Genomic DNA, 23836 nt, shown 5'->3' on the forward strand with positions numbered 1-23836 from the left:
TGGTTTTAAAACAGTGATGTTGAAGAATAAAACATGATGTGAAATTGATGATTTTAAAAGCAGCGAGGCAATGATGTTAAAGAGCAAAACATTATGTTTTGGTGTCATGTACTCTACCATGTTGAACAAAACATTATTGTTTGATATTGAAGTGTTTTTTTTTATAACAGTGATGTTAAGAACAAAATGTGATGATTTGTATAGATGGTTCTTGAAATAATGATTTAAAGGAGGAAACATTATTGTTTGATTTTGAAGGTTTTAAAACAAAACTGGTGGTGCTAAGACAGTGATGTTAAAGACCAATCTGCATGTTGTTGATGATTTTAAAACAATACTGATGGTGCTAAGACAACAAAGTTAAAGACCATTCTGCTTGCTCAGGACAAGAGTGGGTCATCCTCGGACAGTAGCGGCAGTGGCAGCGGCAGCAGCGACTCAGAAACGCCAGCTTCTGCTGCTGCTGCTGCTGCTGCAGCCTCTGCCGCCAAGGGAAGCAACGCAGACAGCAGTCAGCCAGTCCCCCGGCCCCCCACCCCAGCCGAAGCGGCGGCAACCCCTGCCAAGAAGTCTGCCAAGAAGGGAGGGAAGGCAGCAGCTGCGGCCAAGACCCCAGCCAAGTCCCCAGGGCGGCCACTGAAAGGCAAGCGGAAGCTGGAGGTCAGCGCCGAGGAGAAGGAGAGTTCCGGAACTTCCGCCGCCTCCACCCCTGTGGTCCCCCCCACAGCACAGCCCGCCTCCCCTGCCCCCGGCAAAGAGAAGGTGGGGTCTGTTTTGTTGTCTTCAGTTCTGAGGTCTGTTTAAAACGAAAATGTTCATGTGATTCGCAAAGCAGGGCATGTGAGGAATGATATGTGGCGTGTCATTCAGTCCCATGACTCTCACCCCCCCCCCACCCCCCCAGACTCCCTCCTTTTTTTTTTCTTTTTTTTTAACTTGCTTTGCTATGACTTAGCTGAGTATGAATTTGTTATATATTTATGTATATTGTATGCCAGACTTTACTGTTTCGTTTGTGATCTGTTTGTATCACAGACTTTGCCACACTTAATTTCTCTACTGAGATTATATAGTTATTCTGAATCAAGTTACGCTTTAAAAAAACTTGTGAAATGACCCCTATTGTGATGTATACATGTAATTCACCCTTGTGAACAGAGTTAGGCTTACAAATGCCACAAAATTTCGTCTGTGCGTGCTTTAATGCTTGGTTTTTTTTATTACATAGATGATATTTGGTCCAGTTCGCTGCTTTAGGATGAATGTGTTGTTCACATGCAATGGTTTTTGGAGATTTTTACATGTGGTTGTGATTTTTGTGTAAAGTATTTCTTTTATGTTATATTTTACTCCTGTAATGTGCCTTGAGCATTACTATATTTTAATGAAAGGCGCAGTATAAATAAACTATTATTATTGTTATTATTATTAAAATGATCCATATCATAAACCTGAACCAACACTTGTTGTCACAGGCTGCCATGTTTTTTGCAAACCTTTGCTTGATTGGGGGCTGAAAACAGAAAGAGCGACTCTCTGATTGGCACCAACTGAATAAATGTGTAATTGCAGACGATTTTTCAATTTAAGCACGCTGCATTTTTTCAAGCACTAAACAAACAAACGAAAAAAACAACACTTTTGACTTGTGACTTCAGTCTTTCATAATACTTTATAGCACTCATTTAGTAAATGAATATAAATGTGAGTTCTGTTTTGTGCAACTGTTCTTGATGTAAATTGTGTATTCTTGATGTTACCTGTGTATTTTGTTTCACTGAAATCAAAGCTCATGCACCATCTGTGTGTGTACAGGCTGAGGAGGAGGAGGACAAAGACAAGTGTCGCATCTGCAAGAACGCTGTGCTCTTCCTCAAGTACAAGAGGGTGGAGACCAAAATGATCAAGTGCTCCGAGTGTGGAAAAATAGGTAAAAAAGATAACAACCTGCATGTCTGTTTGTGGGTCACCCTTCTGTTTTATTTTTAACCACCTTAAATGCAACTGTTCTGGTGTTCACTGATTCCTTCAGGAATTTGTTCCTTCTTTTTGAGATAGATATTGATATTATTATTATTATTTTGTTGTTGTTGTTGTTATTATAGATAGCAGGAGGCGTCATGGCATAATCGTTTAGGCATCAGACTGTTGTGTCCTTGTGGGAAAGGCATTTCACTCTGACTCCCCTCACTCCACCCAGGTGTGAATGGGTACCTGATTTCAGTCCGGGGAAGATTAATATTGGCAGAAGGGGAGTATTGAGCTCTGCCTTCCTATGCTAAGCTCTGGACACAGTGAATTGGAGTTCACTGCCGTTAGGCAGTAAAAGGCTATGGGACCTTTAAATTGTGACTTCAGATGGCGAGCATTTGTAGATTACTAAAGAGGAGGTAGGTTTTTCTGTTGAGCACATCTGTGGTCCAGTGTATTTTTGGTCGATGACGTTCATGAACTCATGAAGCAAGGTGTTGCTGATCAGTGACGTCAAATCTGAAAAAAAATAAAGAGGCAAATGTTGGACTTGATGAGTATTGGTGGTATCTTTCTAGGAAAATAAACTGTTTGAAAACAGAAGACATGGTAATTTTTGTGTATTATTAATTTTTTTTTTTTTTATATATATACTTTCTGTGGGCATGGTAATGGAGTGGTTTGCATGTCTAAGACTTTAGTTGTGAACATCTGAAACAACGTTGCCTCAGAATGTGAGGGGCATACCACATTATTGTGAGGAAGAAGAAGATTGTCTGGAGTTTGATTCCTGGCATGTAGAAAAGAAGGAATTATGTTCATATTGTCACATCACGCATAATGGTGATTGTGGACGCCTAATAAAAGTGTGAACTTTCACATAAAAATGTTATGATGAAAAGATAAGAATAAGGGTAGGGGGGAGTCGTGTGGTGAGTTTGGGGAAATGGGGTATATGGAGGGTGGAATCAAACAGGAACATCTGGCATCCAGTTGTGTCAAGGGCAGCTTATAGCAATCTCCTGGGTCAATGTTTGTATGTATGTCTTCTAGTTGTTGTTTTTTTTTAAAGGGAAATGAAATGTCCAGTTTTTGAAAATGTTGTCTGTGCATCTCTTGACTGGTATGTGTGTGTGTGTTTGTGTGGTGGGTGATGTGCGTGTGTGTGTTTGTGTGTGTGTGTGTGTGTGTGTGTGTGTGCACAGCTCACCCCACCTGTCTGGACCTGACGGACAAGATGGTTCAGGTGGTGACCACCTACCCCTGGCAGTGCATGGAGTGCAAGACCTGTGTGGAGTGTATGGACCCCTATGATGAGGTACAGTACAATACAGTACAGTACAGTACAGTACAGTACAGTACAGTACAGCTTTATATGAGTACAATTTATTGGAAGTTGTGTGTGTGCATCCAGAGGCTTGTCACTCACACAACACACTCCACCACCAACATGATGAGGTACAATACAATACAGTACAGTACAAAACAGTACAGTACAATGCAATACAATGCAATGCAATGCATTGCAGTGCAGTACAATACATCTTTATTTGTCCTAATGCTTGTCACTCACACAACACTCTCCATCACCCACACGATTAGGTACAATGCAATACAATACAATACAATACAATACAATACAATACAATACAATACATGTTTATTCATCCAGTAGATTGGAAATTATGTGTGCATCCTAAGGCTGGTCACTCATACAACACGTTCCCCCAACCCACTGCTCAGTCACGACACACACACATAAACATGACAGTGGCCCAACCAAAAGGTGAAAAAGTAATCATATTCACTTTGGTTGATCAACAACAAAATAACTTTCATTTTCTACCCTGTTTTCCTTGTTATTATCACAGTCATGCGGCAGATCAAACAGCCACATCTGAAACTTCGGTCGGGAGTGAAAGGCCTATAAATATGTTTTAGGGTCTGGGTTTTTCAGTTTTTCACTGTGGAAGAGTATGTTAGTAATGTTTGAGGGTATGTGCATTTCACGGTTGTTCATACTGCGTGTATAGGTTATGTTTGAGGGCCTGTGCTTTTCACATTTTTCTACAGTGTTATGTTTGAGGGTCAGTGCTTTTTACAGTTTTTCAGTTTGTGTGTGTATTTTGGGGTCAGTGCTTTTCACATTTTTTTCAGTGTGGGTGTATATGTTGAGGATGTCTGCTTTTCACTGTTGTTCACAGTGCATGTGTATGTTAGTCATGTTTGAGGGTCTGTGCTTTTCACAGTTTTCCACAGTGTTTGAGGGCCTGGGCTTTTCAGTTTTTCACAGTGCATGTTTTGGTTAGTTTCGTTTGAAAGTCTGCGTTTTTCACAGTTCACTTGTGTTATGTTTTAGAGTCTGTCTATTTTCACAGTAGTTGACAGTGTGTACATGGCTGGTTGCAGGACAAAATGCTGTTCTGTGACCGGTGTGACCGGGGGTACCACACGTTCTGTGTGGGGCTGCGCTGTCTGCCATCTGGCCGCTGGGAGTGTCGCAGCTGTAAGGGTGTGGCTGAAACCGCTAAGTCCAGGTGAGTGGTTTGTTGGTATTGTGGGTGTGTGTGTGTGTGCGTGTGTATGGATGTGGGTGTGTTTGTTTGTGTGTGTGTGTGTGAGTGTGTAAGCAAGACAATGGAATACCAAAATTAGTTTCTTTCTTTGTCCTTTTAGTGAGAATCGTTAAAGTGTGTGAAATTCTGTCATATTCACTAAGATTTTCATGTGCATTTGCTATGTGAGTTTTTCAGTTCAGTCACAAAAGTAACATTCTGTGAATCTGAGTATGCATGATCCTTCAGATCTGTCACTCTCTTTTGCAGGCGAGGACGACCTCTGAAGCCTACATGAACTGTGGAAGTGGTTGGTCTGCGTACCGTGCTGATCATTGTCCTTTGTTGTTGTTCTGTATCATTTTGATGTGGATGTGAGGCATTATCTCATGGGTCTTTGGATTGTATATTCTTAGTTTAACTCTTTCACCGCCAAGTTTCCGTGTGACAAAATACTCCCCAGCACCAAACAGTTCAGATACAATGCTGTCAGTCACAGGCTTTGGTTAATGTCATAACAATACATTGGATCTGGATCTGGGGGCAAAGGTTATTCATTGTTCTATTGATGGGAAAGTGAAAAATGGTACTGTAACATGACCCCTCAGTGTTGACTAAAGTCCCATATTGCAATGCACTGTTTAGTCGACGTAGGTCACCTATGGCTGTGAAAGAGTTAATGTAAAAAAAGAAAATAATGGCAACTGTGTGCATATTATGTATGTGTGTGTGTGTGTGTGTGTGTGTGTGACATATGTTTGTAATTTTTTGTGAGAGACAGGGAGAAAGGCATAGGATAGTAAGAATAATAAGACAACAGTTGACAGCAATCATTTCTCAGCAATATGTGGACAGATGTTGGGTCAGTGTCAGGTCCTAATGGCTACACAGGTGATAGCACTGGTGAAAGTGGTATGCGAAGAGAATACTGAGGTACCCCCAGCATGTCTTGTGAACTCTGAGGGCATCCACTGAAGGGATGATCCTGCTGATACCGGAGTGTCATACAGACACTGGAGACACTGAAGGTAGGACTTGTCAGTCCAGCAGGAAGACCGAAATGAAGACCGGTTGGAATCAGGTGGACTTCGTAAGGGCATTGTTGGACATGGTTTTATCACACAGGGTCATCTTCTGCCTCCTGGCGTGGACTCATGCTGGTGACTGTGGCCTCTTGTCTTAGTGTTGGGTCAGTTGCACAAGTGATTTTAGCAGCCCAAAATTGGGACCATTTTGTTTTCTGTATTTTGATGGTGATGAATGATGTTTGGGGTGATGATTGACAATGCTGCTAGGTGGGTGTGGGGGGTCCATTTAGGTTTGGAACTGCTTGACAAGGCTGTACTCACATAATGTATCTAGACTTCGGCCAGGTTGAGTTACAGACACCTGCAATGTTGGGCAGGAAATTTGAAGTGGATAACCTTTGACTGTGTGGTCCCTGTCTTCCTGTTTGAGTCCATAGCACACATGGCTCTTGGTTAGAGCTGGCCAGTTTGAAAAAAACACCACCTGTGAAGGGGTCTGCGTCTTCGACACAAACTACTTCACCTCCGTAGCTGGTCAGCATCACTAAGTTTCCTTAGCGTTAAGCATAGTCTGTACTGTGGAACAGAAAGCACTAAGCTACCTTATTGTTGCAGAGATCATTTGTGCAACACAGCCATGGGTCTCAGCAACAACATGTTGTTGATTCTCCTGACGTCCCACTCTCAGCTTTTAACTGGAAAGGAATGGACTGCTATCAGATTGAGGTTACCAATCTGGACACTTGATCACAGAAACCTTGTCTTTTTTAATGCTGGATTGGTGCACGAGTGGTGTGCTTTTCTGATGGGTGATTCACTTCAATGAGTAAATGAGATTGAGTGGCGCTGTTCAGGTCAGAACACCACAGGATGGTGCTTGGCTCTTCTGGTTAGTATCTTATTGTTTGTTTTATCACTGACAAAGCCTGATTGACAGCGTTCAAAAGAATGCATGCTTGGGGATGTGCAAAGGGTGTGTGGATTTCTGGTTGTGCTTATATTCATTGCAAGTGGAATGTTACATCGTGTGTATGTTTCTGTGTTTTCTTCTCATTTTATTATTTTTAACTGTTATGGTTTTAGTCATTTTTGAATGGGCAGCAATAGAATTCGCTTGTGTTTCATTGAAGTCTGCAAGAATGCATGCATATTTACATTAAAGAGAAAGAGAGATGTAGTTGGAAGTATTTATTTCTTGTGAGAATCCAGAGAAGTCACTCAACATTAAAAAGAGAAGTAAAGTTTAAATCTGACTCAAGTCGGGGTTTTTTTTTTGTTTTTTTTTTTTTTTAAATTGTTTTTTTTTTAAAGAATGACTGAAAGGCTCATTTGAAACAAAACAAAGAAGTAAAATTTCTGTACATGTGATATTCAGATTGTTGTTCCCTTCTCATTCCCCAAAGCCAGACCAACACACATCTCTTGCTATCACATCTTTATTGGTTGACTGGGTGGTAACAACTGTCAGTTCACTCATAATAGTCATGTTAAATATATATATATATAAACAAGTAAAGCAAAAAGCAGCCATGCAGGAAATCCATAGATTAAAAACAAAGTGTGTGTGTGTGTGTGTGAAAACATCCTCTTTACCACAGAAATCTGGATGATAGAATGTGGATGGTTTATTAACTGTACATTTGGTTTTTCCTGCGAAAGGTTTGAGCCAACAACACTGAGCTACTAGATTCCACAAACAGGATGTAGGGAGTGTGCTTTGTAAACTAATGAAACAGGAATACAGTGTGAACCACTCAGGTTATGTATCATTGCCCACTGCTGTGCAAAGGGGGGGAAATCAAAGCATTTACAAACTTGCTTTCTCTTTCACTCATACACTTACATACACAACAGTTTTTTCATCCCATCAACAAAGAATACGGTAAAGAAAGTTCTGTCTTTAGCAGGGTACGGATTTCTTTTTCTTTTTTTTCTTCTTTCTGTTGATTTTTTTTTTAAATCAATAATTTTATAAAATGAACATTAGAAATATCTAATGGAAATACACCAGTTAGGAATTCCTTTGAAAGACTTCAAACCAGCTTCTCTCAAAAGTAAGGACAAGTATTCAATTTTGCATGGCTGACTTATTTTAAAAAATTTAAAAAAAATAAAAAGAAGAAAAATCTGGTACACATAGAATAGTACTGATAAATCATAACTACAAATCTTGGAAATTTTAGAAATACTTTAAGCAAGACAGGCCAGAAATGCTGAAAAGTGAAACAGGAGGCTGAAAGAAGGAAGAGAGAAAAGGAAGGAGTTCGGGTGCCAAAAATTCAAACCACTGCAGATTAAAAAAGACAAACTAACATGCAAGTGCAAAAACGTCTTTTCAGTTGCACAATTTCAGTCACGGCCAGAAAAGCCAGAAACAGACACATTTCCATTTATTATTCATGAATACTTAATGAGTGACAAGAAAACAATTCTCTCCTGTGTTCAGACAGATTGTACATATGGATTATAAAACGCGTTTCCTAAAAAAAAAACCTGTGACATCTTCCCATGAGGCAACAATACAAACATTTACTCCATTCAGTGGTGAAAGAAAACAGTGAAGCAAAACAAATGCATTACTAACAGGAACATATATCAAAAGGCGCCCAGTCATCATTGTATACTATGAAGTATTCTGTTCTCCTAAAAATTGGTCTTCGACAAAACAGCTTTCCAAATATGCTGTTATTCATACATTGTAAATATTCTTACATCCTTGGCAGATATAAATATTTGTGTGCTGAAACTCTTTACTCTTGTTGTTGCTTTTAGCTTGGGTTAATTCTCATCTGGATGACTTGAAGAACAAGTAGACAAGAGCCTTGGTTCAGCAAGTACACACATTTTAAGATAATCTCAGCTTTTGATGCTTTTCTCCAATAGTCTGGTATTAAAAGTTTGACATAGTCATTTCACTGGATTGTTCTGTGAACTAAAATAGTGGATCAGAATTACATTTCACTACACTGCTCTCTGAATTTAAAATGTCAATCAGAATTTATCCTTTTAGACATGGAATTTAAAATGAAAAAGCTGCTTTGGCAGTGAGTCTCAGAATTTAAAAAATGACAAACATTTCACTGCCAAAGTTCTGAGAATTAACATTGTGGATCAGAAATAAATCTTTTTGCAATGAAATTAAAAATGTAAAAGCTACTTTCCCAGTGAGCAGTAAAAATCAAAGTTTGACATCCATTTCACTTTGTTATTTGAATTATAAGAGTGGATTAGAATTTAGCCTTTTTGTAGTGAACATTAAAATGCAAAAGCAGCTTTTACAGTACGTTATAAAATCATCAAAATTATCCAAGTACACAAAGGTAAATGATTTCCGTATGATTATCATCAATTTGTAGGACTACTAAACCAAACTGATGTCAAATCAGTACTAACCAATTTCAACTATTTGAATGTCTTGTTTTACACAAAGAAGCATTTTCTGGATATCAGGACATGTTGGCAATCTTGGCACTTCTGCACACAGTTAAAAACCCAGATTTAAAAAACCATCACAATAAGCACAACCATCCAGAGAAGAATGAACACTGGCAAACAAACGCTGTACACTTTTTTGCACAGAAATTCAGCAAACCAGTAACCGTCTAGGGATGCATGTTGGCAAACAGTATTCTGTTTCTCCTTTGAGTACCCTATTCTTCAGTTCAAATCTGAAGCATTGCCTTGTTCTGACAAAAGCTTTCAACTCAATCATGACACAGCTTGGTTGAACACTTCATTTCATGGCACAGGACCATAAGGACTGACAGGTGACAGTCGTCGCTGACACACCAGGAAGGTGGCACACATGCCATCAGTAACATAACTGCTGACCACCGCTCCACACTGAAAGCTGCATTATGAAAGTCGCCCCCCCCCACCCCCTCTTGACTCAACAGGAGAAAGTGAAGGAAAGTAGCCAGCCACAGGACTCGCTATTATTAAGTATTTCAGCCCAGTGAAATTAACCTGTGTGAGTGACACACACACTTGACTTCCAACACAGCACATGTCAGAACTATAGGACCTCATCATATAAGTATACAGCAAGGTAAAGTCTGGAACAGCTGGCACCGCATCATGAAAACATTTCCAATAGAGATAAATGAGGACAACAGAAAATGCTGGAACCCTAACCCCCAGAAAATGACTGCCTTTATCCATCACACACACTTGAAAAATTTTGCTCATGGGGCTTCATCATATGTTCTGCTCTCCTGATAAAGCCCAGTGGGAGAAAATTTGAGTGTACAGGAAGAGGGGACAGTCATTTTCTAATAGAGGATTCAGGCATTTTTGATATAGTATACATTTTTTATATCCAGGACTGCAACATAAACCATGTGCGAGCATAAAATGCGGAGCTGCGTAAGTCATGGAGCACTATGCTCCTTTTCCTCTGTCCCTCCTATCATCACTCACACACGTACAGACTTGAATTCTAAATCAACTGATGGGAGGGAAAACGTGGTGCTGTTACTGATTTTGCTCGAGTAAAAACACCCAGTATCAAAACAAAAGAGGAAGAAAAGAAGAGGATAATACCATGTCAAAACAAAAGAATGAACGTAAGGACATGAAGACTGTGCAAATAATTCACATAGTAGGATATATATATATATATTTTTTTTTAATCTGACAGTCCAGAGTACTTCAATTTGTCGGTGATGTAAGAGAGCGAGAAATATTCAATGACTGTTAGACACAATCGAAATACAGGCTTGCACACATCACTGTGTTCAATGAAGATGGAATACTATACCAAAGATTTGCACACACCATTAAGGTCACAGTACTTAACACAGACAACTAGGCAATGCATGCTTTGGATCAACACCTGACGAGGACCAACACACTGCTTATCACATAGCGGTAAATAGAACCAGTAAATCAAACTGCTTCCACACCCAGTCACAGTGCTGAAGAAATACAATGCTGCCCACATAGTACATCAACAGTGAAAAAAAAGCATTCCCATTAGTTCAATCTTGAAACAAAGATAACACTCACAGGCATGTACATTCTACTATTTTACATAAATTTTTGTTTTTAAATACTGACGTGCACACACACAAAAACCCATACCAATAATGAAACCTATCTTGTCTTTGTCAAACAATGGAATAGCTTGCATGTCAAGAAAATCAGCCCGTGTGTATGATTCCAGCCTGGGCTGATCCAGAACTGAATCAGAACTCCAGACATAATCTCTGCCTGTTTGTGAACCTGGTTTAAAAGGTCCAACAAATTTCAATATAATTATAATTTACAGGCATTCAAATAATATACAATTTTTATTTACAAAGTCAACTGTCAGCCACTGAAAAAGGTTTCTTTCTTGCTCAAAGTTTGTGAAACACAGTGTACTGACCAGCCAGTGAAAGTAAGACAAATCAATGAATCCAGAAAAAAGGCATTTTTTTCTAGGACAGAATCATTGATATAATAATCCACCTTTGAAGAAAAGAAAATACTTAAAAAAATCTTCTTTTTTTTTTTTACACGCACTGATATAGACTAACATATATAATTATTTGTTTCATTTTCTGTACAAAAATTTTAAACTCAAAGTAAGTTATGTCTCTGACTGACAAGACATAAAAACATTCAAAATCAAAGAAAGCTTAAAAATTCATTCTATATTTTCTAAAAGCAATGCTTGTATGACACTGACAACAATACCAATTTATACAGAATGGATACAGTGGGCTGACATAAACTTGTGTGTATGTCACTGACTCGTTTGTGTGTGTGTGTGTGTGTGTCTGTGTGTGTGTGCGCGCGCGCAGTGTATGGAATTTGAAGCATTGTTTACACCCTCAAACCTCCTTTCCCTCTTCCAAGAAAAACAACCAACAACACTGCATTATTTTCATTATTTTCCACTGCACTGAGAAACCGTATGGTTCACTGACATGATCACTCACATCTGGCAGCAGAACATCAGAAGTACAGGGTACACCCAATCCACATATGTGCAGAATCAGGGGTCATTTGAAATCAGAATGACCAAAACAAGACATAGGATGATACATATTGATTAGTTTGTCAGTTGACACTGTGTGTACGTGTGTGTTTGTGTGTTTAGAGAGAGAGGAAGAGAGAATACTATGTACATTCGAGCATGTGCAAAATGTATCTGCATACTTGTATATTAACTATGGTATCATGATACATGCACTTTGTTTTAGAAGTAGATCTGTGTTGTTTGCTTTAGTGTGATTCACAACATTCAACTGCGGAGATAACAACATGCGTATGTACAATTAGTAGAAAGTAACTACAATAAATAATGAATGTGGACAAACAAGATTAAGTCAAATACAAGATACAAGCGGTTACACATATCAACATTTCTTGACATCAATAACATTTAAAAAAGAAAAAAAAATGTTTAATCCAATTTCAGAATCAAATAAATATGGCGCTTAAGACTTAAATCACCCTCACCATGTCATGTATCTTTGTTTTTGAAGACCCATAAATAACTTGCCAAGCTTGTAACAGTTTTGCTGAAATGTAAACATGTATGTCAAAAGTTACACGCTTGAAATTGCAGGTGATGCTCAAGTTCTTCATGGGCAAAGTATGGCATGGCTTTAGAATGTTTACTGTAATGAAAAATGTCTGCATAACATTATTCATGAATATTAATGAGATACATGTCTACAGGGTATGTGAGGGGAAAACAAAATCACAGTTGGATGTACCAGGAAGCAAGCAAGCAAACTGAGTCACTGTTTCGAAGGCAGGAAGACTTGCATAACAGTAAACTGGAGTACTGTCTCGAAAAATTAAAATGAGCACGAATTTTCCTGATTAAAAAAAAAGGTAGAAGAAAATCTGCTATACCTTTTCTTTATTTTCATTCTTTGTTATTTCATAACAATCAAAACCTTTCGCCTTCCAGATTCTTCCTCTGTAACTTACTTCTCTTGATTGTGTAGTTAAGTTTAGAACAAGATCCAAAAGAACAGTTTCATAGTTCAAGAACACTATCTTCATATCACTTTACACCCTGATATGGCTCCTTTTAACATATTTCTTTATATTTCTGTTTTCATAATTTATCAGTAACAACTTTCATGACAGGTTCTGGAATGCTGTTTAAGTAATTCTTGTAAAATGTTCAGATGTGTGCATGTATGCAAGTGTATACAGAGATAAAGAATTTACAAAACACTGGTAAAATCAGGATAATATCAAAAAGTATAAACTAATCACTATATTAATATATATAAATGGAAAGCTCAATTTTTGCATAAAAAAAAGAAGAAAAACAAACAAAGAAACAAACAAAACAACAACAACAAAAAAACAACACAAAAAACCACACACCTCTTGTGTTTAAAGTCGACAGAAACCCTCTGTGAAGTACTAGATGTAACAATAAAATAAATAAAAATGGAAGAAAAATGGGTGTTTTTGAGCTGTGAAAATTCCATAAATATTCCAAAACATCACACGAACCATTGGCTAAAAGGGCTTTCAGCTACCTGAGATGAGACGGGAGTTGGTCAAATTACTGCAAGAGACTGATGGGATTTTTTTAGTATTTTTGGCACAGACTAATGCAAGAGATCTGATGACAGTCTAGTGCTGCTGGTGCTAATTAAATTGCCACACACTGAAGCAAGATATGATTAGCTTGTTTCTTTTTCTATGCTGGGTATAGTCATCAAACTTCCAAATACACATTTTCGTGGCATGCTTTTCATATCAAAACACACTTAATTCTGTTGGTAAACATGTCATCTCGAGGCAGTTCTGCACTGACCTCCTTTACTACAGATCTCAGTTCTGCACTGCACTGACAGGAAATGCCAAGCGTTTACTTCTAACATCCCAGATATGTTTGGTTTTAGAGAACTCACCTGGTCACTGCTGTATAATTATGCCCACCAGCTGACACTAATAAAACTGTTCTTTTTGGACTCACATTAAAACAGTATTCCCTGAGTTTGAATATTTTTAGAATTTCCAAGGTTCAAAAACCAACAACGTTAAGTGTAAACTAAAACTTACTGGACAAGACAGAAAAAACAACACTGAAAGAACATCACACATTCAGTTTGGCAAAAGAGTGGTGTATATATATATATATATATACAAATCATAAATCACACAAAAAAGCTTGAACACAAAGACACAAGTTATCTGTCCACATCTGCTATGAAAAATTTCCCCCAAAAGGATGTATGAATCATGCACCAAAACTGTAATTATTATGTCCCCACATGTTTTTTCTACTGTATCATGATGGCAGCTGCAGCATCGGATGTGAGTTTGACTGCCACATAATTGCATAGAGTCACCATGTCATGATGCACAGGTCTGCACTGTTGTTGCTGGTGCACAACGCTCTCTCTGTCTTCCCACACCAGTGTCATGAAGCCTCCAAGCACAGTTTTCCTTTCATACAGTCAGTTCTTTCACAACACAAGAGCCACACCCACCCCTCTCAGGCACAGTCCCCACCATCCTTTTTGCTGGGAGGGATCAGATGTTCGGGGAGCTCCGAGGGCAGGTCATGGCCGTCTAGCTTGATCTTGATCAGGTGGTTGGCCAGCGCCCACTCGTCAGCGTCCAGCATGCCATCACGGTCAATGTCCGCCAGCTTCCACACCTTGCTCAGCACCGAGTTGGGCAGCTTGGACTTGACCATCTCAGACTTGGCTGCTGCCCCTGAGATCTTGCCGTTGACGGGGTTCAGCTTGTCAAAGACCTCGTCGTACTCGTACTTCTCACGCCCCACCACCCACTCCTGTTCCCCCCTGCCCATGTCTACACCCTCCCCGCGCCCGATGCCGAAGGGGGACTCGGTGTAGCCCTCAAAGGCCCCCCCGTGCACTACAGCCTCGTTGTTGGGGGTGTTCTCATCCTCATGGGGGATCATCTGCATGAGGCGGGCGATGTCTCTGGCCAGCATGAGGTCCACGCCCTCCAGCAGTTTGGGTTTGAGGGCGTGAAACTTGGTGAAGTCATGGAAGGCCAGCTGCTCCTGCATGCGCTTCAGGTCCGGAAAGTCCCCAGGTGAGATCTGGTGCTCCCGCTGGATGGCCGCAAATGTGTCCCCCAGCTTGCTGATCAGCTCCTTCTTCTTGGCCTCCTTGCCAAACATGGACGGCATCTCCTTCTTCAGGTAGCTGATGATGTAGGCATGCACCTGCACACACACACACACACACCATTCATGGGACCTTTGGTAGGTATTGTGATATCGTAACTAAACACACACAACATCCAGGACAGCCGTGTGTAGAAAGTTCATATTAAAAAAAGAATGATAATGCTGAATAGTGAATTCAAAGCACTGACAAATGGTTGTGTTGAGTGCTGTGTCAAGGAGATGTTGAGTGCCACATCAAGGTTATCTTGAGTGCTATGTTAAGATCACACATTTCCAGACCATGAACTCAGCTCAGTCTTTGCCTGAATCTGGTGCCAATGTCAAGCAAACAATTCATATTAACCTACTGACACAGATCCCTGATTTTGAGTTTGACCACCTGTAAACAGGTGCCTGAAAAAGATTGCTACCTTGCTGTTATGGGAGGGGGGTGAAGGGGTGGGGAGTCTGCATGCCTCAGGGACCCCTAGAGCCATACCGGTGGGAGCTTATGGCCACCAAAGCCAGACAAACCAAGGGGTAGAGGCCGGACAAAGCATGATCCATTAGTCCTCAAGATCAGAGGATGGACACATGACTAACAACCTTGTCCTGAAAATAAGCTTTGTTACAGAAACAGAAGACACCAACACTATTATTTGTGATGGGCCTCCAGTCATTGGTACACGCTTGAATGAATGACAGTGGTGAAAACTGGAAGGAAACCACTGACAGGAAGATGGAAGTCCTGAATGCCAATAGACGCAGGTCATATAATTCATGTCAGACTTGTGTACCATAGTTTTGGACAGCTTTCCTCTAAGCTGTTCTAAACATAAGACTTAATTTATTAGTTTGCCTATTGGTTGCTTGATGACTTCAATGATTCACCTGATTTATTTTCTGTGCATTTTCTTTTGAAAATAATGTGATCATTGTCAAACCATTTCTGTTTAAAGTAGGCGTTCTCTTTTACAACTGGATCGTAAAGTTTCCTCTCTATTGATATTCTGTTATAACACTATATCATGATCAGCACATACACACACACACACACACACACACACACACACACGCATACACACACACATGTGCGCGCACACATGCTCATATGTATTTCTAAAGTATGTTAGAGGGACAGTACAATTCTGTAAATGTTTGTATTTGGGGAAACAGATATGGTGGCCCAATCACACACTCAACAACAGAACACTTTCCAGCAATGCTGTCTGTACCAGATCTGTCTGCACACAATGTCAAGCGAAGCACATGACACAGCTGTTAGGAGGGAGATATTGTTGTATGCCCATATCCATCACTTCTATGCAAAAGCCAAGCTACTATTGTACCACCTAAGAGTAATATTTGCAGACTGACTGAATGGATTACCATGACATTTAGCTATGTAAATTCAGAGCTGTGTACATCATGACAAGCGCGAACGGCCCAGACACCATGTTATTAGTGAAAAGTGATATCCATAAGCAGCACACTGTTGACTGCATCTGGGTAAAAAAGATCAATGATTTAAAGCAGAGAATGGAAACTAGGAAGAGAACTAGTGACCTTTCTGAAATAATGTATGCACAGACACATTTAACTTTAAGTTATAACATATATATGGACACACACACTTGATACAGTGACTAATCTTTGATATTTCAAATAGAAGTGAGAGATTTCAAGAGCATCTTGTTATACAAACTGATTGTGATACTACTTCATTTAAATTAAAGACAATGAAAAAATAGGACTTGTATCTTAATAAAAGTAGATACAAAGTTCTGCAAGCAGGTTTTTAAAAATTGTTTCTTGTTTGTTTGTTTTTATCTATTACTGTCTAAATTTAGCTTCAATCAAGGGGACTGGAAAATAGGGAAAAAAAGGCCGCACAACCCAAGAGAAAGAAATGCCCACACCCACACAGGTGAAATGGAATGGCCAAGACAAGAGCAGAAAACTCCGGAAATGAGGATGGAAAAATGCAGTTTGGCCCAACTCAACCCTGCCCCACACCCCCTCTTCACTCCTGGATCCTGCAGATCTGCACTGTGGAATAAATTAATTGGGGGGGGGGGGGCTCTGCACAACTCAGCAGGAATACCTACCCATCTGCCTCACAGCCAACATCCAACACCCCCACCCTCCCATTCCCTTCTCTCGGCTCACATCGAATAACCTACACCTTCAGGCTCTTTGCTCACAGATGCAGCCATTCCCCCCAGGCAGCAAGGTAGCTATCGTGGCCCTATCATTTTGGCAGACTGTATGTCTGTGTGCACACCACACCTCTGTACTTCTGACGCAATCTGACTGTGGTGCACAGAAGGGTTGGCAGCAGCAGTACACTGCCTCTCACGTCCCCTCCCCTCCCCTCCAACCCTAACACATAAGCTGTAACAGATGTTGGGCTGGGAGGATGGTGGTGACTCATGCAAGGTGAAATCCTGACTGGACAGTCTTCTCCAGGGACTGTGCTGTTGCCTCCATGGACCCAAGCTCACTCAGCACAAGCACAGAGTACACTAGCGTTGGCATGGACAAATAATAGAATGATAGTAAAGTTTATGCCCTGATGCTTCACGAGCTTTAACATAGCACTGTCATAAGGGGGAAAAAAGTTTCCTTTTCTCACCCAAACTGAACTACAAAAAAATCAGAAAGCTGTGCACCATGAACCATCTGTTCACTCTCAACTTTATCTTTGCCTTTTCCAATTAAAAAGCTCATGATATAAGATTAATAACAAATAACATATGGATACCACAAATAACATGGTTGTAAAAACAGCGTGTGATGGGGTGTGGGAGGAGAGGAAGGGAGACAGACTTAGAGATGGGGGTGGGGGTGGGGGATTATTCACTCAACTGAGTCATGTTGTAAAAATCATTTCAGGGAAAATGACACTGACAGAAAAAACTCAAATATTATAAAGGCTGATTCACTTTGTCAATTTAATGACATACATGACTCATAATGGACCTGGGAGAATCTGATGAACAGTTCCTTTTGTGCTGCCCCAATGACTACACAGAGAAGAAGAGGAAGAAGATACTTTCACCAAGTATAACTTTCAATAAAAAAAACAAACAAACTTCCCTTTAAATTTTCACTCAGCATAAGGCAAGCATAACTGTTTTCATCTTATCATTGTGTGCAGTGCTCACAGCTGTCAGTATCATGGGTGGCGGGTTAGATGGCCCATTCTTCACAGCAGTGAGCTGGCTATTGTATGACACAGCACCAGCAGCAATACCCAGGCACAACATGGGAAGGAAATGTGTAACACACTGTGGCAGATGTGAACAGTTGGGGGTTTAATCATCATCAGTCAACATTACGTCATGGGTGAGCTACATCACTACACACCCTGACTCAGTTTGAGCTTCCCTGTATTTTCCTTTTTAGATTGATAATTATATTATAGTATACTGCTGTTAGTTATGTCTCCCAGTATTTTTTTGCGGGGAGGAAAGGCCACTGCAAAACATATGAGAAAAAACAACACAGAATAACAATAAGTATCAATCATTCAATGGCTTTAAATCTGCACTTTTTTGTTGTTGCTGTTACTGAATACATTCACTGATTCAGTACTGTTTTTAAAGTGGACAGAATTTCACACAGACACACTGACTTAATGATAATACAGTACACATCTAAATGAATTATACCAGCTCATCCAAATTCTGTCGTTTTCTTTCTCTCCTGCATAAATTTGTGGGCTACAATTTCCATGTTTACTCATGATTATGAGTGAAGTTTTTGTGAGTGACTGTTTTTACCCCACCATATAGATAGCCATATTCTTGTTTTCAAGATCGAAACATGGATGTATTAGGTTAAGATCTAGACCAATTATTCTACTTCACTCTTTCACTTTCAGTAACAATTTTTCTCTGGACACAATCTTTACTTCTGCTGCTGCAGTAAAACATCACTTATGAACTCATCTCAAAAGATGTACATTAATTTTTAAAATTGTCAATCAATCTGGTGTGTAAAAAACGCAGGTAGTTCCTCCTCCAAACTTGTAGACAATAAATCATCCATTGTAGTGTTATCAAGACAAACTGGTGGGAGAGCTTGCATCCAAAGGCACTGATCTTAACTTGATCAAATTACGCAACTTGTCAGTGAATGTGGTTGTGGCACTGATGTGTGTGTGTGTGTGTGTGTGTGTGTGTGTGCGCGCGAGTGTGTGTGTGTAGGAGAGAGAGAGGGAGAGTGAGCTCGAGAGAGAGAGAGAAGTGCAAAATAAGTGGGGGCAGGGACCTGTTAGTGTTAATCTTAAGTTAACCAAGTTAATGAATTTCAGTTCACAAGCAGTCCACAGAAAGAAAATTTTAATTTAAAACTAATAACATATAGTATTATATTATATATTTTCATATCTAAATTTAAATGGCCAATCAGTTCAGTTTTGTGTCAAACCACTTTTCAATTCTTTCATTTTATGTGTCTGCAGGTTTGGAAATGAGAGAAACTGAGAAAGATAGAACAGAATCAAAACAATGATGTAATTCTGGCGTAAAATTTCATTACAGTTTACAATGAAACAAATCAATATCACAAGTGTGAGTTTAACTAAAATCTAAATTGCATTAACACACACACACAACACACACACATTCTTACAGGAGTTGTGAACAAGTTATAATGAACTCTCAGTCTCTTTTCTGCACAGATCTGTCTAATGCTTTTGCCTTTGTCTCTCTTGAAGTTGAACAATGGTGTTTTGTTTTTTGGGGGTGTGGGGGTCAATAACATGTGTCATTAGTGTCATTGTCAGTCACCCAAAGAAGTCAACAATCTGAACAGGACATAAAAGCTTGAAACAATACATAATTTTCTGACAAAAGGCTCTCATATATTTATAAGGAAGATTTTTTTCTCCTGTCAAGGAAGAAAATGTGATCACTGATACTGGGTGATAATGATCATATGATGTGATTAAATAATGATTCATACATGTATTTATATCACATACACACAGTACTAACTGAAAATGACATGTAATGTCTGTGTTGAAATGTAAAATTAAAAAAAAAGAACACTACATAATTACAATTTACATGCTTGAGACCACCAAATGTCACAGAGGTACAATTCTCTCTCTCTCTCTCTCTCTCTCTCTCTCACACACACACACACACAATGACGCACACTCATATTAATGTAAATGACACACACTATGTTAATATCTGGACAAATACACAATCCATGTAAACACAGTGTGACAGTCATTTACAAATGAGATTTATGCTCTAATTCTAAATATATACTCTGACACACCTCAGATAACAAAATGGCAGCTTATCTTCTTGCGCAATAAATAACCATCACCCAAGGCCCACACCTGTTCTGAGTCAATGACTTGCAGTACTTTCATTGCTCTCAGTTGTAGGCATACAACATGCATACAGATCCTTCCAACAAATTGCCACCCACACAACGCCTCCATTTTACACTGACACAACAGTGATACAAGTTAACACACAATTAATATTCTTTTTTCTTTCTTTCTTCTTGTGTGTGTGTGTGTGTGTGTGTGTGTTCCGCATGAAAATGAAATGTGGTTCACCATTTTCAACAGCAGCTGCCCCAGATAGCTAAAGTGGGAAGGGGCCCTGAGGGTTAAGAATGGTGTGAATTCAGGGTCAGTGGCCTTGAGAGTCTGTGTCAACACACGAGTCATGGCAGACAAATAAGATTCCTGGGCACAATGGTATTTACCTGGCCTGAGGATGCATTTCAGCCTGGCATTCTTCACCTGTTTTGGAATTCAGGCAACCCCACAGTTTGGGTCAAATACTGTGGACATCCTCTTCCACCTTAGCTGGTGGCTTAGATTGTTAGAACTGATACTGTGATAGGAAAAAACAATTTACATAGCATTTCCCAAATCTCAGCAATTAAAGATACATAATGTATGTCTTGAGACCACAAGCTCAACACTGAACAGGCACAAGGTTTTATGAAAAATCTCCACACATGACTGAGTGAATGAACAATTTATGGTTTTATAGATCTATGTATATATACTGACATTGTGACAATAGTATTTGTAGGCACTGCCTCGTGGTGACATTTTGCCAACTAGTAGTACTGTTATCATTAATATTAAAGGCCCTGTCATCGCCATCTTTATTGAATCCATTGGATGGTCTGCTGCAGTCCTCAGGCCATTATGAACTGACACTCGATTGTGTGTGTGTGTGTGTGTGTGTGTATAGTGTAGTGTAGTGTAGTGTAGTGTAGTATGTGTGTGTGTGTGTGTGTGTGTGTGTGTGTGTGTGTGTGTGTGTGTGTGTGTGTGTGTCTGTCTGTCTGTGTGTGTATCATATATGTGTGTATCCATGTGCACGCATACACATGATACAGGTATGCGTATGCATGCGTGAGACACTATGTGTACATACATTTTACCTAAACTTTTCAAATGCTCACATAAAGTATTCATGATTCTGATGACAATTTCCACAATTGCTGAATTAGTATAAATTTCTCTTCTTCTGAGTGTTGGTAGATCAGTTACCCCCCCCACCCCCCCTCTCCACAAAATCCCTACCAAACAAAAAACAATATAATTTACAGGTGCAGAAGAACAGGCTGAGTGGTAAAAGATAGACTAGGCCTGGCTTTGGGAAAGAGGTTACAGAGCAATGTAACTTGCAAACGGCTTATCATCATATGGTTTGACCAGATTATTATGCCATATATCACACACTGCAATTTCAGTACACACTCATGTTTTGCCATGTTGGCAATGCTCCAACCGCAGTGCCCTTTTATCAGTTCCTGAGGTCACCTGCTGACACCCATCTTGTCCTTTCCTTTGTCACATTATCCCCATGTTGATGTGAACTTGCTTTCTCACTCTCACTCTCAGTCAGCCACAACATGACTAATCAATAACTGATTCCAGTAAAAAAAAAAAAAAAATTTTTAAAAAAATTAGGAAAGAGTGACTTTTCTGATAACACAGCTGGTGATCATACTCATGTTTCCAGTCTACTCTAAAGCATTTTCATGTGTGCTCCGATCATCATCTCTATGGAACATCTGTCAGGGAGCCCATCCTTTTCATTTTCAGTGTGTGTGTGTGTGTGTGTGTGTGTGTGTGTGTGTGTGTGTGTGGTGTGGTGTGTGTGTGAGGGAACTGGAAAGAGAAAAGTCTGTGATACTCATGTGCACACCAGATATTACATTTAGTGATTTACAGCCAGTGCATTCTCACTATATACAACTATACCCAAAAGCACAAAATGTATTGAGTATACGGTATAGTATAGACAAATATCCTTGGCAATACTATTATAGCCAGAGACATACGCATTATGCACATGAACATCAGTTTTTTTTATGTACACAGGGGATACACAAATTCATAGAGAGAGATGAAGAAAGAGAGAGAGAGAGGAAAGAGAGAGAGAGAGAGAGAGAGAGAGAGAGAGAGAGAGAGAGAGAGACTAAATACCAGAAGTAGCAGTTATTATGGAACAAACAACAGCAGTGGTGGTACACTGCAAAGATCTTGGCTATTGACACAAATAAATTCCCATAGAGCGGGGACATCTTCAATTGGTCAAGGTGGAGACTGCATCTTGGGAACTGAGAAGACAGTACTTTGCACTGTCTTGTCTTTGTGTGGGATCACATGGGACTATTACACATATATATGCTTGTTGACCACTGTTTGCAATTAAAACCACCAGATGGCCTGTCCATGTCTTGAGTTGACTGCTGATCTAACCAACAAGTGCTTGTGCCCACTGCTGTAATCAAAGAGTTATCACAAAAAGTGGTCTGTTTAATTAAGGAGATATCCTTTCTTGGACTGCACATGTGCTAACAACCTTGTGTGTGTGTGTGTGTGTGTGTGTGTGTGTGTGTGTGTGTGTGTGTGCATGCTATTATACTATTATAGTCAGACTCAGAGATATAACAGTTTTATCCACACAGGGGATACACAAATTCACATGACAGAGAGAGAGACAGGAGAGAGAAGAGAGAGAGAGAGAGAGAGAGAGAGAGAGAGAGAGAGAGAGAGAGAGAGAACAAGAACAAAACAGTAAGCTTGCCAACTGTCATTACCTTTGCAAGTCTTGCTCTTTTGATCAGGTCATTCAGCTTGCGCAGCGCAGCATTTCGTGGCAAACTCTGAAGATCTTTGAACAAGTCCTGTTCTTCCAGTTCAAACAGTCGACGATTCATATCAAAGTGCAATGGCTGGTCCCAGAATGAACCAATGTACACACGTGCCACCTCAGGTGTGCTCAGAACTTTCCCCAATGACCACATGAGTGCACCATACACTCTCATCAGCTGTTGGTGGTCTACCATGTCTGCTTTGTTCAGCACAATGCGAATCTTATCATCATATCCCTTGATAGCCTCAATCGCACGCCGAAACTCGTCTGAAATGTCCAGTTTGTGAGCATCAAACAAAAGAATAATTCTGTCTACACGCTCCGCAAACCACTCCAAAACACCGGTAAAATCATATCCTCTGTCGATACGCTGCTTTTCTCCAGACAAGATACCAGGTGTATCAACAATTGTGATACTTTCTAACACTGGATTTGACAACTGTGAACACTGAAATCTATTCAGGAAGGCATTTCCGAACTTGGACAGAGGGCGAAATTGCTTTTTTGGGTCCACAACCAATGCGTTCCCTGGTATCACCCCTTCTGTCTCGTTGTTCAGCACAACGATGAAGCGGTCCGTTGTAGGTTCTGGTCCAATTCGAATACCTGGAAAATCTTGTTCCAACAGATATCTTATGAACGTGGTTTTGCCGGTGGAATATTGTCCGATGAGCAGAATCATCGGCTTGGAATCGAAGTCTGGATCATCGAGAGATGGAGAGTGGAAGTCATGGAACTTGTATGTCTCCTCTAAAGGGAGTAATTTTGATTTGTAGATCTTTTTGAGGCCTTCCACCACAGTTTCAAAGACTTCTGGTTCTTTCTTACGTTTGTCCTCTGAGAGCCACCTCATCTTGAATGGTCAGTCGTATTGAAACCCAAACACAAAGTTTCTGCTTTATCGTTTCAAGCACCGGCAAACCGTCTGCTGTGGATTACTTTGGGGTTGGCCTAACGGAAGTGACAAAACGGATACACCGCGCAGCCGCAAGTGCTTTGACCTTTAACCTTTTATCCCATAAG

At 40.0% G+C, this 23836-nt stretch overlaps 2 protein-coding genes across 2 annotated transcripts in view; one reads left to right on the forward strand and one right to left on the reverse strand.

The window, feature by feature from the left end:
• The window catches only part of LOC143281206 (uncharacterized), a 27432-nt gene extending 19929 nt beyond the window's left edge, over positions 1-7503 (forward strand). Inside the window, exons 9-13 of the mRNA XM_076586280.1 lie at positions 385-762; positions 1816-1930; positions 3177-3289; positions 4381-4508; positions 4797-7503. Of these exons, the coding sequence (XP_076442395.1) occupies positions 385-762; positions 1816-1930; positions 3177-3289; positions 4381-4508; positions 4797-4824 (762 nt within the window). The 3' untranslated portion in view covers positions 4825-7503. The remainder of the gene's footprint in view (positions 1-384; positions 763-1815; positions 1931-3176; positions 3290-4380; positions 4509-4796) is intronic.
• A 3533-nt stretch (positions 7504-11036) lies between these two features.
• LOC143281207 (EH domain-containing protein 3-like) lies at positions 11037-23758 on the reverse strand. The gene is made up of 2 exons (XM_076586281.1): positions 22758-23758; positions 11037-14717 (listed from the first exon to the last, which is right to left on the reverse strand). The coding sequence occupies exons 1-2, from the start codon at positions 23664-23666 to the stop codon at positions 14013-14015; spliced, it is 1614 nt and encodes a 537-aa protein (XP_076442396.1). The 5' UTR covers positions 23667-23758; the 3' UTR covers positions 11037-14012.
• Between the last annotated feature and the right edge of the window lie 78 nt (positions 23759-23836).

The sequence above is a fragment of the Babylonia areolata genome, chromosome 4 (genome assembly GCF_041734735.1).
Source record: "Babylonia areolata isolate BAREFJ2019XMU chromosome 4, ASM4173473v1, whole genome shotgun sequence".
Taxonomy (NCBI): Eukaryota; Metazoa; Mollusca; class Gastropoda; order Neogastropoda; family Buccinidae; genus Babylonia; species Babylonia areolata.

Coding starts and splice junctions, on each gene's coding strand:
- LOC143281207 (XM_076586281.1), bottom strand. CDS start 23,666: ATGAGGTGGCTCTCAGAGGACAAACGTAAGAAAGAACCAGAAGTCTTT. Junction 14,718..22,757: donor AAAGAGCAAGACTTGCAAAG/GTAATGACAGTT, acceptor GTGTGTGTGCAG/GTGCATGCCTACATCATCAG.